The following is a 13,930-nucleotide window of genomic DNA, read 5'->3' on the forward strand; positions in this document are numbered from 1 at the left end:
ACGACCGTGGCCATGACAATCAAAATTTGTTTGACAAGTTTACGTTGTTAGTGCGACCCGAAAATATTTTATTGATCTAACAGGTAACAATTTAATGTGCTAAGCCCGATAAGAATCATGGAAAAAGCTTTTGAAATACAGAAAAAAGCCCGAGATAATGTTAAAGCTTTACAAACTTACATGACAGACTTGCAGAATTGGGAAGCCGAGATGAAAAGAAAAGAGGCTGCTTTGAACGGTGAATTCGAACAGGTTTAGACCTATTACCGTCTTTATGTTGTATTTAGAACATAAATATGATAGTTAACTGTAATTTGTATGCATATTTTTGGCGTAAAGTTGAAAAATTCTGTGTAAAAGTGATCATGTATGTTGTTAGGTTATGGCCATTTTTGCGTTCAAAAAAGTAGCAAATGAACATTCCTTGTTCATTATTTACACTCAGTGTCATCCTCGTTGGCAAAAAAGTCATGATTGCATCTTAGAAACCATAAAATATTGAGTTTTTAATGTAAGCAGTTCTAAATAATTTGTTGTTTGTTTCGAGGTTAGGATCTGCCTCCAGTCCGCAGCAAGATCAAAAAGGAGAAGCCAGTGGTGCCGAAAAAGAAACCTGAGAAAAAGATCCGAGGCTCTGACTATACGGCATGGGACAAGTATGATGTTGTGAGTATACTTGTTTCATTTTAAAAAGAGCCGAGAAGTCACTATTTATCTATGGTTATTGCCATTATTTATTTATAATCATGTTCTAAAAAACAACTTATTTTCATATAGCAATAACATTGTTCAGTTATGTGTCAGGGAATTTACATTATGTGTGAACTACTACACACTACCAGATAAAAGGTAGCCTGTCTGTTATTCTAATGTATATAGGCTTTCTCTACCATATATTTTATTGCCATGTTTCATCTAAATTCAATCCTACGTTTGTGAATGAAGAAGTATACAAATGTACAAACACAGACATTGTTGATCTAGTCAAAGGCAACGGCCACTCAGCCATTGTAGCATCACAATGGCTGAGTGGCCATTGCTAGCCCGTTGCCTTTGTTGAAAAGAAATATTAATGATCTTGAATTGAAATGATTACTTTTGGCTTAATAATTCCAGGATAAAGCTTGTGAGGAAGTAGACATGGCTGACGTTGGACCTGTCTCCCTGGACAGCAAGAAGAGCCAGCAAGCCAAGCTGGAGAAACTCAAGGAAGAAGCCCAGTATGAGAAGGAGAGGGTAAGTGAAATGATCTACTTTGTTTTTTTATGGTGGCTGAAAACCAGCAGCACAGGTTTATCGATTGAAAAGATAAATCAACACTTGACATGGTCCAAAGTCACCGATATAGCCCACTGGATTAGCAAGTAGAAGTGGCAATGGGCAGGCCATATTGCTCGCTGAGCAGATGGCAGATGGGGCCGAAAAAGTGCTGGAGTGGAGACCACGGACTAGCAATCGCAGTGTAGGACGTCCACCAACGAGGTGGACAGACAAACTTATAAAGGTCGCCGGAAGACGCTGGATGCAGGTCACCTCCAACAGGTATCTGTGGAGATCAAAGGGGGAGGCCTATATTCAGCAGTGGATGCCCTATGGCTGAGATGATGATGATGACATGGTTTGTCCATGGATTGTTGACCATATTGACATAATCAGTTCCTCTGTCTTTCTACATCTGATTAGGCTGGAAGTGGACTGCATAGGCACATGATGGTTGCCTAGATTATTTTTTCAAAAAAGATTTTTCAATTTGCCGTATGGCTCAGCCTCATCTAGTTTTGAACATATGAATGCGTTCTTCAACAAAAACATGAATTAATTACCTATGCAACTGGTTTAGTTATTGATTCAACAAATCGTTTCAGGGCAACACATTTGTGAAGCAAGAGAAATGGGACGAGGCAATAGCGTGCTACAACCGAGCTATAGACCTCGTGAAGGATGATGCTATCTACTTTGCTAATAGAGGCTTGTGCCATCTCAAGAAGGATAGGTAAGATTACGGTTCATGTTCTTCATTATAATGTTATGTGGTTGTGTGAATACATTATCTTGCTGTTTATGTGTGTGTGTGTGTGTGTGATTTTAATTGATATTGTGAACAATGGACACACAGGTAAAATCAACCATGTATATTTTTGTTTCTTGTTTAATTGACTTCACTTGCTTCACTGGGAATTCCTTCCGTAAACTGGATAAACTCTATCTTATGTCACTGGAGGATATGGTAGTTTCCCAACAGTGAAAGGATTTTTCAACTGTGTTGTGTAATTTTGGGGCCTCACAAACATATTAAAATTAAACCTTACAGCCTTTACAAGTTCTAATATGTATACTTATGGACAATTTTCATTTAAACTCTAATTGTCTAACAAATTATCAAATAATTGAGACTAAAATGTAAGCTTTATGATGCAGTGTACTTTATCTAAGAAGGACTTTTTAAATCTGTTCTAGAAAACACTTATATCACCATAATAAACAAACAAAAATCATCTATGCACCAATTTCTCAAACACACCTCGATCTCATTCCAGTCTCCACCAAGCTGAATCAGACTGCACAGAAGCTCTCCGCTTAGACCCAACGTATGTCAAAGCCTTACAGCGCCGGGCCACCGCCAGGGAACGGCTCGGGTCACTCCGGTCTGCGTCTCATGATCTCAATGAAGTGCTCAAGTTGGAACCACATAATACGGCTGCTAGGAAACAGTTGGATGCCATTAAAATGAGGATGGGGACTAAAGGGGTGAGTGAATTAAATGATGTATTTTGTGTTATAAAAATTTTGTTTGGAGTTCTTATTCCTGTTTAGTTGTGCATAGAACTCAAAGAATGCAATGAATGTTTCGGAATTTAAATTAGAGCCTTTTTACTTTTTTTAAATTTTGCTTTGGAAAGCTTAGTTGTCATTTTTGTTGAGAAGAAGAATATTTACTTTGTAAAGATAAGAATAACTTAATTTGTTAGAAAGTTGTGCCTTTGTTGGTACCTATTTGCCTTAGAACCTCTGTGATAGAGGTAAATAAAACCAAAGATGGTCTAAAAATACCTTAATGGCTTGACGTAATCCTTATTAAATTATTTAATATCAACATTTCCAGGCCAAATCAAAATCATCGCCCACAACAACGCCCACCGCGGAAAGCAAGCCGCTCTTCAAGTCTAAGCCTCAGCCAAAGATAGTGGAACTGCCTCCGGAGCCCGTCACTCCTGCAGCTGATGATTGGAGGAAAGGCGTCGGAGAGAACATCATGGTCATCAAGCCTGTGAAGAAACCACCACATTTGAGATCTAAGGTGAAGTATTTTTTAATTACCCATCCTCGACTTGGAAGGATATGAAGGATTTGAACACTGGAGGTAGTTTATAAGAGCAAGGTGCAAGTATATTACGGGTGCATGAATGTGGTTGCAGCTGCAGAACAAAATATCTGTGAACATCTTGGGATTTCGAGACTTTACATCTTTAAATATAATTTTCAATTTTTCAGAGAGCATTGAAATCAATACCGATTCAAGAAGTATTACTTGGCGAGAAAACTCCAGAGAAACCGCCGACTCGTCTCAAAATTATCGAAATTGAGGACACTATGGCTCTCGGAGATTCCAACAATAATGACTCTAACAAAATTGATGAAACTCCCGCACAAAGAGTAGATATTAAAGGAGGAGGTGACAAAGTAATTGCTAGTCCAGAATCGATGAAACTCATCACCGATACGATAGTTACGGAGAAGGAAAAGAGGAACTTCGTGCCGCCAGTCAATAGTGTTCAATTTATGTCTGAATGGAAATATTTGAAGGATCAGTGGGATGCCAAATGTCAATATTGGAGTGTAAGTACAATTTATTCAATTATACTAATAATTAGTTTCTTATAACTTATTGAAACTGAGTTTTTGGTTATATACTCATTATTACTCATGGTAAAACTGCTGAATGGGTTAAAATAAAAAAGTTCATCTGCTTAGCCTTCTCCCAACCAAATTGGGGTTGGCTTCCAGTCCTACCTGGATATAACTGAGTACCAGTGTTTTACAAGGACGACTGCCTATCTGACTTCTTTAACCCAGTTACTCGGGCCATACCCCTAGGTAAGACTGGTTGTCAGACTACCCACAACGACTGCCAAAGAAGTTTGCATGACGGCCGGTACCGACAGTTACTTGTACTCTTTGAAACACGGAAGAATTCGTCATGACGAGATGGTTACTCATGGATGGTCGATTGATTCTCGTGGCTTTCCCTTACCAACGAGCTCTTTTATTATTTGTTAAGTTTTTTTTCTTCTCCCACAGCTAATAGAACCATCAAAGATCCCGTCGATATTCGCGAACGCTCTAGAAAGTTCCATCCTATCTGACGTGATACACATGCTGGAGGCGTTCCCGGCGCAGTTCAGCGGCAAGCTCACGGCGTACCTGCTGGCTCTCACCACGGTGCAGAGATTCTCTGCGCTAGCTATGTTCCTCTCGCATACTGATAAACAGAGTGAGTATATTGTAATCGTTTTTTGTGTTACAAGTGAGCAAAGTTGTTGCTGAATCCGGAGCAAGCGATTTAAAAGCACCATTATGCAGGTTGCTCTTCTATTTAACTTCACTTAAACAGCGAGAACAACATTTTATTCACACCGATAGTCTTTTTTGACAGCTGTAACTACTTTCATATAATTACTGATTTCTGACACTTACGCGAACATTAGGTATAAGAAAAAGAAATTTTATTTCCAAAAAAGTACATGTTCTGTTATGAATAGCCCCAAACTAGGCAAAGCCTGTATTTTGGGCACTAATCTTGGGAGGGTTTACAAATTAAAATATACTATTTAAATAAAACTATTTTAACCCGAAATTATTATTTAGGATCCGAAACGTCGGGATTAAATAATATTAATGGAACCGCGATAAAATCTGTAAGAGTAGTTTTATTTAAAAACTTTACCTACTATTAGAAATAGCCAATGTGTATACTATAAGAGTATGGTTATTTATTTGATTGAACTCGCAAATCTCAGGAACTAATGGAGTGATTTAAAAATCTTTGCGTTAGATAGCACCTTTATTTACTGTGCATTCTACTGAAGGCCATGTCTGGCTTTATTTATCGTAATGCTTTTTACTTCTCTCAGTCATCTCTTCACCTAAATTATATTGAAATTCTATTGTTATTCTCTAACATAACTTATATACATCTTTCCAGAGTTAATGAAGGTGTTAGAATATTGCAAGACATCTGAGAACACGACTGACGAGGTGATCGCCGATTTAAAGAACAAATACGAGCTCTAAACACATCATTATTATAGTTGATTAGTCATAATTACCAATATTATACGATACTTACAGATTTAAACATACTGCGCTTGAGAAATTACGTATGTAGGTATTTCTGTTTGATTTTTGTTTTACTGTTGTCTCGTCACACAAAACTAAGAACTAAAATGTCTGCGAAAATAAAATTATATGTATAGCTATCGGCATGAATCTTGAGCTCTGACCTTCACCTGCACAGAAGTAATTTATTGGGTCCCTTTTGTGGTATGGAGTGAGGTGCGGGGGCGGGCTAAAGCGGTGATTGGCCCGCAGTGCATCGCGTCATAGCCGTCACTCGGGATTGGTTCTTTGCTAATAAATCACTTCTGCGCAGATGTAGGTCAGAGCTCAAGATTCGTGCCGATAACTATATCTATAATTTACTCAAAACTATGTGTATTAAAATGCATTTACCTACAAAAAATATTTAAAATAATTTTTAATAGTTGTATGTTGAGTTGGGAGTATTCTCCGAAACTTTCAAAAATATTCCTGTCTTAAAACATATAAAATACCAAAAACCTAATTATATATATGTAATTTCTCAAGCGCATTCACGGCGCATAGGCCAGGTGCTAGAAACAAGTGGAGTAGTTATTAAGAACACACAATTTATTATTAACGTAAACATATAATGGACAATAGTCATTTCCTTCAATATTTCTCAAAATCTTAACTGTAACTTTATCAAATTATAATATATTACACAAAACAAACTTAATTCGATGACTTAGTACATAATTCTCTGATTTTATGAGCTACAGATTTATAAAAATGTGTAATCGTAATTTTGGCGTTTGCTCAAAATCTTTGTTAATAAATGATTAGCTCTTAATAATTTGTTTTTCTTTTATTCTATGTTATTTTCAATAACTGCAATTTTTGTAATTATACTCTAATATTTTTCGGGGCATACACACGAAATATACTTTACTTTTTTAATACATGTTCATAAAATCCTAGTTGAAGTTAAGTAGATTTTTGTCACTTAATACCTACTTAATAATAATAGTACCACAATCAATTAACTTATAGCTTCAAACTTGCAAGAGTAGTATAATTATATTTACGCATCAAAATAATATTAAGTTGTTATGAACTAATTTTATCCACTTATTTCTAGTATCGATAACTTAAGTCACGTAACTTTTAACTAGGTACAGAAATTGGTAACTTTCGAAAAATTATAGAAATTACGAAGTTTTTTCTTACTTAGTTGTTATTCTATTTTTACCAAGTTCTAAAAGTTGCGTGTTATTTTAGAGGGTCAGTGGCCTAAGCCCCCATTGATCGAAGCACATATGGCCGAAGCCCCCGATTCGGTTAATTAAATGCAATTTTCGGGGCGTCGGCTACAGATACTTCGAAGAGTGGGGTCCTATGCCACTGACCCATTTTAGATTGTTTATTTGTTCAAGTCACTATTGTGATGGAATGAGTTTTTTTTTGTAATTATGGTGCGAAGGAGCGTTTGAGTTCTGTGATTGATTTTAAGCCCCAATAAAGATTATGAATTTATATTTTTCTTGTTTCTTTTTATGAAGTCCTATCTCAAACAAGTTCTTTCAGATGAAAGGTCTAGAGAAAACGAACTCTGGTTGGTGAAAGCTCAAGTTTTTTGAATAGGTATTTGAAAAAGTTGGTAGAAAACGATCAAATATAAGTTTCGGCAGTCAGGTATCAAAATATTTTTATTTAAAAAAATGTAACGATCCGACGATCTTGGATAAATGATTTTTAACTTAAATTTGCTGACTCGTCGACCGCTTGACCAATATTTTTCCTTACCCACTTAATGTCTTGGGTTTCCGCAAAATAACGCCTGATTCCATAATTTATCTTAAGTTGTAACAATCTAACTAAAAAGATACCTAAGTATACTTTCCCTTATATCCTTATAGAGAGTTCTAACCACATTAAAACCCCTTACTTCAAATAGGTAAACTCTCAAAATAGTTACGTTTTAGGGTTGAACACTTACTGAGCTCAACAGGTCCCACTAATTGATTCCGACGCATCTTCGAGTGGAGTGCCTCCCGGGATCTCGATAATCCTCCCACATAGGTACCTACTCTGTTCAAGGGTGCTGGAGTGAATTGGTCTTGTAAAATTGAGGTGTTGGGTACCTACTAGGACGGTCTCAAGTATTTTGTCTAGTCTCGGGAGAATAAGGCAGAAAAACAACCACAGATTCTTAATCGAAGTATTAAACGTTTTCTTTTTATAAGACTTAAAAGGTCTTCAGGCCTACAAAAATTATGTCTGGTTGGCGGGTCGACTTCTGTTTCAGCATCCTTAATTAAGTATTATTTAATACTAACGGCTTTTCCCGCGGTTTCACGCTCGTAGCTTCCGTACTGTGAAATAAATTTTCGAATCGGTTCAGTAGTTTCGCAGCCTTTACAAACATATTTTATTATTTAACAAAACTATCAGACTTGGTTTTGCAGAAAAAGCCTTCACCTTCACACATAATCTAATACCTACTTCTATTACAGACCCCTTACACGTGTATGTAGGTATAGCTATGTTATCCCCACAGCTATGCACCGAGTGAGAGCACCTCAGCGGCCGTCACTAATTGATTCCGAGCGTCTTCATTACGCCTAGTACGGACGTGTTCTAAGCCTGAGCTCACACTATGCTAAGCCCATTGCTGTTTTGAGTACGTGGTTGGAGTTAGATCTAGTTTTTATTATATTATAATTCCAGGACAAGGCTTGCGAGGAAGTAGACATGGCAGACGTAGGACCCGTCTCTCTGGACAGCAAGAAGAGTCAGCAAGCCAAGCTGGAGAAACTCAAGGAAGAAGCCCAGTATGAGAAGGAGAGGGTAAGTTATAATGATCTGTTTTGTTTATGCTATTGTAATCAGCCGCACAGGTTGATTGATGGTAATGTTCAGAAACATTTAGTGCTGTTGGATGGGTGACCATCTTGGCAGAGACCGAGGAACTTATTCCTCCACATGTATGCATCTGGTTTTACTGGGAGCTGTTCCCAACATGTTAAGGAAAATGCTCGCCAGATGATGACGGTTTTCTTTTGAACTAATATTCCAAAATGGTACTTAGAAAATTAGAATGTATGTGATAGGTTGTTATAGCAAAGTTAAAACTCGTTAAAAAGTTAAACTAGTTATCAAGTTGGGGAGATATACAATAGTCTATCGCTTATTCTATTTGATGTGAAATGCAATGCTATCTATTTACACAATTCATCTTTAATACTTTATGAACACCTGAATAAAAAACTCTCCGTCTCTCGAGTTTATATCAGTGTTCATTATGATATTGTTTAGAAATTATCAATGTGTTTTACAAGATGAATTAAAACAGCTAAGCTACTAGTTATCAACAGCAATAACAGCAACAACACTGCAGTTATTTATTGATTCAACAAATTGTTTCAGGGCAACACATTTGTGAAGCAAGAGAAATGGGACGAGGCAATAGCGTGCTACAACCGAGCTATAGACCTCGTGAAGGATGATGCTATCTACTTCGCTAATAGAGGCCTGTGCCACCTCAAGAAAGATAGGTAAGATTACTGTTTGATGATCTTGAAAAATGATGTGTGAAAATTGTCTTGATGTCTTTGTATGTGTGTGAGTGTGCACAATGTAGTTTACAATGGCCACACAGGTAAAATCAGACATACATATATATATGCTTTCCTGGGGATAGTGTAGCTCCCCAACAGTGAAAGAATTTTTCAAATTGGTTCAGTTATTTTGGAGTCTTACAAACTTATTTACTTTACAGCCTTACAACTTGTTTAATAGATAGAATATGTGGTCAATTTTCATTGAAACTATAATTTTAAACAAATTAGGATATAACTGAGACTACAGAGTCAGCATTATGATGCAGTAGGGTTTATCTTCTAAAAAAAGTTTGATATTTTCACAAAACTGTCGACTTTCATCATCAAAACATTTTACACACCAATTTCTCTTACCACAAACCTCAATTTCATTCCAGTCTCCACCAAGCTGAATCAGACTGCACAGAAGCTCTCCGCTTAGACCCAACATATGTCAAAGCTCTACAGCGTCGGGCCACGGCCAGGGAACGGCTTGGGTCACTCCGGTCTGCTTCTCATGATCTCAATGAAGTGCTTAAGTTGGAACCACATAATACGGCTGCTAGGAAACAGTTGGATGCTATTAAAATGAGGATGGGGACCAAAGGGGTGAGTGAGATGGTGACAAAATTTATTCTTAGAAGACATATTACATACAACTTTACATTGAGTTTTTTCTAAGATTTACTTAAAAATCATTCAAAAAGTGTGATTCAGAGACTCTAATTTAAAATCACAATTATAATGTCTCTACTTTAGTGAAAACATTGGCTTTATGCTAATGATATCAAAAAAAAACATACATATTTTTCATAATGCAGCGGTAGCAAGATTTTCTTAGAAAGTCGAAAATTTATAAAAGGTGACAAAATAGCGATTCATCTGTTATGATTTGCCATATTAGAACTGGTTAAAACCAAAAGAAGTTCATAGTATCCTTGTTTACTTGGACACTTTCTTGTGATAATTCTGGAATCATCAACTTAAATAAAATACTTATATCCTTATTAACCAATTCATATCTTAATTTCCAGGCCAAATCAAAATCATCGCCCACCACAACGCCCACCGCGGAAAGCAAGCCGTTATTCAAGTCTAAGCCGCAGCCAAAGATAGTGGAACTGCCTCCGGAGCCCGTCACTCCTGCAGCTGATGACTGGAGGAAAGGTATCGGAGAGAACATCATGGTCATCAAGCCTGTGAAGAAACCGCCGCATTTGAGGTCTAAGGTGAGCATAAATAATTTTTGGCATAAGGTTGAACCTTGGAGGAAGATTGAGAGGATTTGAACCAAGGAGATAGATTATAATATAAACTAATAGGGGTTAAAGTATGAAATTGCCGATTTGTACTGAAAACCTAAATTGTATTTTTTTTTAATTTTTAACAAACTTATTTAATCAAAATAGTTGCCATTATTATCTATACATTGCGGTCATCTAATAAGAAGGTCATTTATGCCTTTACGATAGAACTCTGAGGATCTAGACTGCACAAACAGTGTGAAAGAATTTTGTTCTGCCTCCTGGGAAGAAACTTCTTGTGACGTAGATAATTGACCAAATCACAAAAAAAAATGGTCGTCCGTTAGAGCAAGGTCTGGCGAATATGGAGGAAGACGAATAGTTTCCAACTGCAGTTCCTGAAGAGTTAAAACGGTTTATTTTGCTGTATGAGGCCTCGCGTTGTCATGGAGCAATAGCGGTGAAGGTCGATTCATGAGTCGTGGCTGTTTTACTGCTAATTTTTTCAACATTATTCGGTGTTCGGCTGGGTATCTGGGTAGTTTGACTAGGATCGGCGTTCACCGTCTCTTAATTTCTCGTTAATCACCTGTCAGGCGGTCTTTCTCATGGCTCGTTCTTCAAGTCGAAGTTTCCACCACGAAAGCGTTTAATCCAAAATCGCACGGCGCGTTCTTTAGCAGACACCTCTTCAAATGCAGCATTGATATTGCGGGCTGTTTCTGCCGTTCAATCCCGCGTCGGAACTCATATTCAAAAATTACTCAAATTTTCGCAGTATCCATCTTTCTTGTTTAAGTTGAATAACAAAAACAATTGAACATCGATAATCAAATGTTTCACATTTTTTAAAAGAAGAACATCACAGAAACCACGTGAAAAAAGTTCCATTCGAAAACCTCAAACCATGAAGACTCTATGGCAATTCAAAAACCTACTAGAATAAAACGGCAATTTCATACTTTAACCCCTAATATATACCTTAACCATATTATGGTTAAAGTTATTTTTTATCATTTATTTATTTTCTAGCATATGATTTACATTTTTAAATATTAAATATAAAAATAAAAAACATTTAAAAAAGTATTATTATGGGTGCAAAAATCATATGATGTGGATAACACTGCAGACCTAAATAACTGTGAACATCTTTGGATTTTGAGTAGTGTCCCGACATTATAATTATACTATTATTAAATCGTTAATTCATAATTTACAGAGAGCATTGAAATCAATACCGATTCAAGAAGTATTACTCGGCGAAAAAACTCCAGAGAAACCGCCGACGCGTCTCAAAATCATCGAGATTGAAGACAACATGGCTCTCGGAGACTCCAACAATAACGACTCCAACAAAATTGATGAAACTCCCGCACAAAGAGTAGATATCAAAGGAGGAGGTGACAAAGTGATTGCTAGTCCAGAATCGATGAAACTCATCACCGATACGATAGTTACGGAGAAGGAAAAGAGGAACTTCGTGCCGCCAGTCAATAGTGTTCAATTTATGTCTGAATGGAAATATTTGAAGGATCAGTGGGATGCTAAATGTCAATATTGGAGTGTAAGTATTATTTTTATAATTTTTAATTAGGTACTTATAGCTTAGCTTTTTATCTGACCGCGTTCGTTGATTTCGTACAGGAGAAAAGACAGAACATCAAAGCATGTTTAAACATTGACTCATATCTTTTCTTCTTTATGAGATGAATAATTGCTGTCATAGAAAAAGTGGTTGGTATTGATAATATCTCTTATATAAAGGAGGATGCAACCGCCAAAAAATAATATTCGGTTGAATACAGTGTTTTCTTTTGTATTTTCCAAAGCCACCGTCAGTCAAACTTCGTAGTAGTCTATCGTTTATCTCTAAGGTAGACGCACACACTCAGTTTCAACCTTTATTAAATAACGTAGGTCTGGCGGGCGCTGGGTCTTAGGCTATAACCTTATGTTTGATCGATCAGCACGGTATTATTTATATCGGGTGTGTCGTTCACAATCACATTAAATCATATCGCATATACTTTATTACATTCTATGGGGAATTGTAAAAAAAATAACCTAATCCATTCAGTGGTTTAACCACAGGATTCATTTTTCGTTTTTATAATTTACAACATCATGTGTAAAGCAGAGATAAAGTTAGGAGTATCGTATGTTTTGATCAGTTGACAGCTGTCAGTTTTCAAGGGATAATTTCAGTTGTTTGTAATAACTGACTTTTATATGGTGTTCTAATTTTTGCACATTTTTATTCCATTTACTTTGTTTGAAAAAAACAATTTTTTATTTTTACGTATTTTTCTTTTATCTTTGTGTTAATCGACATATATTAACCAGTATATTAACGCATTTCATTTAATGTGATTATGAACGACACACCCGATATTTGCCATGTAGACGTCTAAAATAATAAACTACATACTTAAAACTTTATTTCTTCCCACAGCTAATAGAACCATCAAAGATCCCGTCGATATTCGCGAACGCTCTAGAAAGTTCCATCCTCTCCGACGTGATACACATGCTGGAGGCGTTCCCCGCGCAGTTCAGCGGCAAGGTCACGGCGTACCTGCTGGCTCTGACGACCGTGCAGAGATTCTCGGCACTAGCTATGTTCCTCTCCCATACTGATAAACAGAGTGAGTATTGTAAAATAAATATTTTTTGTTGTTGTGAAGGAGGTAAAATAAGGATTGTAATGGAAGATTGTTGTTGCCCGCGATTTCACCCGCACACTGAAGACTCTTATTATCTGTACATTATATAAGATACATTACTACCAAGTTTCATAAAAATTCATCAGTAGTTTTTGCGTGAAAAAGTAACAAACATACAACATACGTATACATATTTGTAGGATTTTGCTTTTGTGATAAAATATTTGATGTTTTTATCAATCAGTTTGCGTCAATTTGCTTAATAGTTTCAGGACATACCTAAAAATGTTATTGGAGACAACGTTATAAGTACACAGTAAATGCAGGTGGCTTAAACATATTTGACAGACTTTATTGTTATGAAGCTTCTCAATTATCTCAGCTATCTCATTCTCCTGAATTCCATTGTTGTACAATTCTATTGTACTAACATATCTTTTATACATCTTTCCAGAGTTAATGAAGGTGTTAGAATACTGCAAGACATCTGAGAACACGACTGACGAGGTGATCGCCGATCTGAAGAACAAATATGAGCTCTAAACACATCATTATTATAGTTGATTAGTCGTAATTACCAATATTATACGATACTTACAGATTTAAACATACTGCGCTTGAGAAATTACGTATATGTGTCAATTTCTGTTTGATTTTAGATTTACTGTCGTCTCGTCACACAAAACTAAGAACTAAAATGGCTGCAATAAGAAAATTATTTATAGGTATCTACAATTTACTAAAAACTATGTATATTAAAATGCATTTACCTACAAAAATATTTAAGACTAGCTGATCCCGCGAACTTCGTATCGTTTAAACCTTCCCTGGACCTCTACAAACATTTAAAACCAAAATAAGCTAAATCGGTCACGCCATTCTCGAGTTTTAGTGAGACTAACGAACAGCAATTCATTTTTATATATAAGATAATTTTTATTAAGTTTGTATGTTGGGTTTGAAACGTGGGCATTCTTCGTAACATCTGAACAATTCAAAAATATTCGTATAAAATACCAAATTACAAAATATAAGTAATTTCTCAAGCACATTCACGGCGCATAGGCCAGGTGCTAGAAACAAGTGGAGTAGTTATTAAGAACACACAATTTATTATTAA

General features: G+C 36.3%; 1 protein-coding gene across 7 annotated transcripts; it reads left to right on the plus strand.

The window, feature by feature from the left end:
* Nucleotides 1-13,930, plus strand: LOC110376217 (RNA polymerase II-associated protein 3). 7 transcript variants are annotated; one of them, XM_064038074.1, is made up of 10 exons: nucleotides 12-83; nucleotides 188-252; nucleotides 553-666; nucleotides 8,029-8,148; nucleotides 8,728-8,855; nucleotides 9,299-9,509; nucleotides 9,935-10,129; nucleotides 11,367-11,711; nucleotides 12,600-12,792; nucleotides 13,265-13,930. In XM_064038074.1, exons 2-10 carry the CDS (start codon nucleotides 211-213, stop codon nucleotides 13,351-13,353), a joined length of 1,437 nt encoding a protein of 478 aa, XP_063894144.1. In that variant the 5' UTR covers nucleotides 12-83; nucleotides 188-210; the 3' UTR covers nucleotides 13,354-13,930. The 7 variants fall into 7 exon arrangements, with proteins under 7 accessions (XP_063894146.1, XP_063894145.1, XP_063894144.1 ...); XM_064038076.1 differs by lacking the exons at nucleotides 188-252; nucleotides 8,029-8,148; nucleotides 8,728-8,855; nucleotides 9,299-9,509; nucleotides 9,935-10,129 and adding exons at nucleotides 1,117-1,236; nucleotides 1,866-1,993; nucleotides 2,538-2,748; nucleotides 3,104-3,298 and having other exon boundaries at nucleotides 1-83; XM_064038075.1 differs by lacking the exon at nucleotides 188-252 and having other exon boundaries at nucleotides 1-83.

This window comes from Helicoverpa armigera, chromosome 15 (assembly GCF_030705265.1).
Source record: "Helicoverpa armigera isolate CAAS_96S chromosome 15, ASM3070526v1, whole genome shotgun sequence".
Lineage (NCBI taxonomy): Eukaryota > Metazoa > Arthropoda > Insecta > Lepidoptera > Noctuidae > Helicoverpa > Helicoverpa armigera.

Excerpts from the sequence above, each read along its gene's own strand:
- LOC110376217 (XM_064038072.1), top strand. The coding sequence starts at position 118 with ATGGAAAAAGCTTTTGAAATACAGAAAAAAGCCCGAGATAATGTTAAA. Across the intron at positions 1,237-1,865 it reads CCCAGTATGAGAAGGAGAGG|GGCAACACATTTGTGAAGCA; the intron begins GTAAGTGAAATG and ends AAATCGTTTCAG. Across the intron at positions 3,299-3,492 it reads CACCACATTTGAGATCTAAG|AGAGCATTGAAATCAATACC; the intron begins GTGAAGTATTTT and ends TCAATTTTTCAG.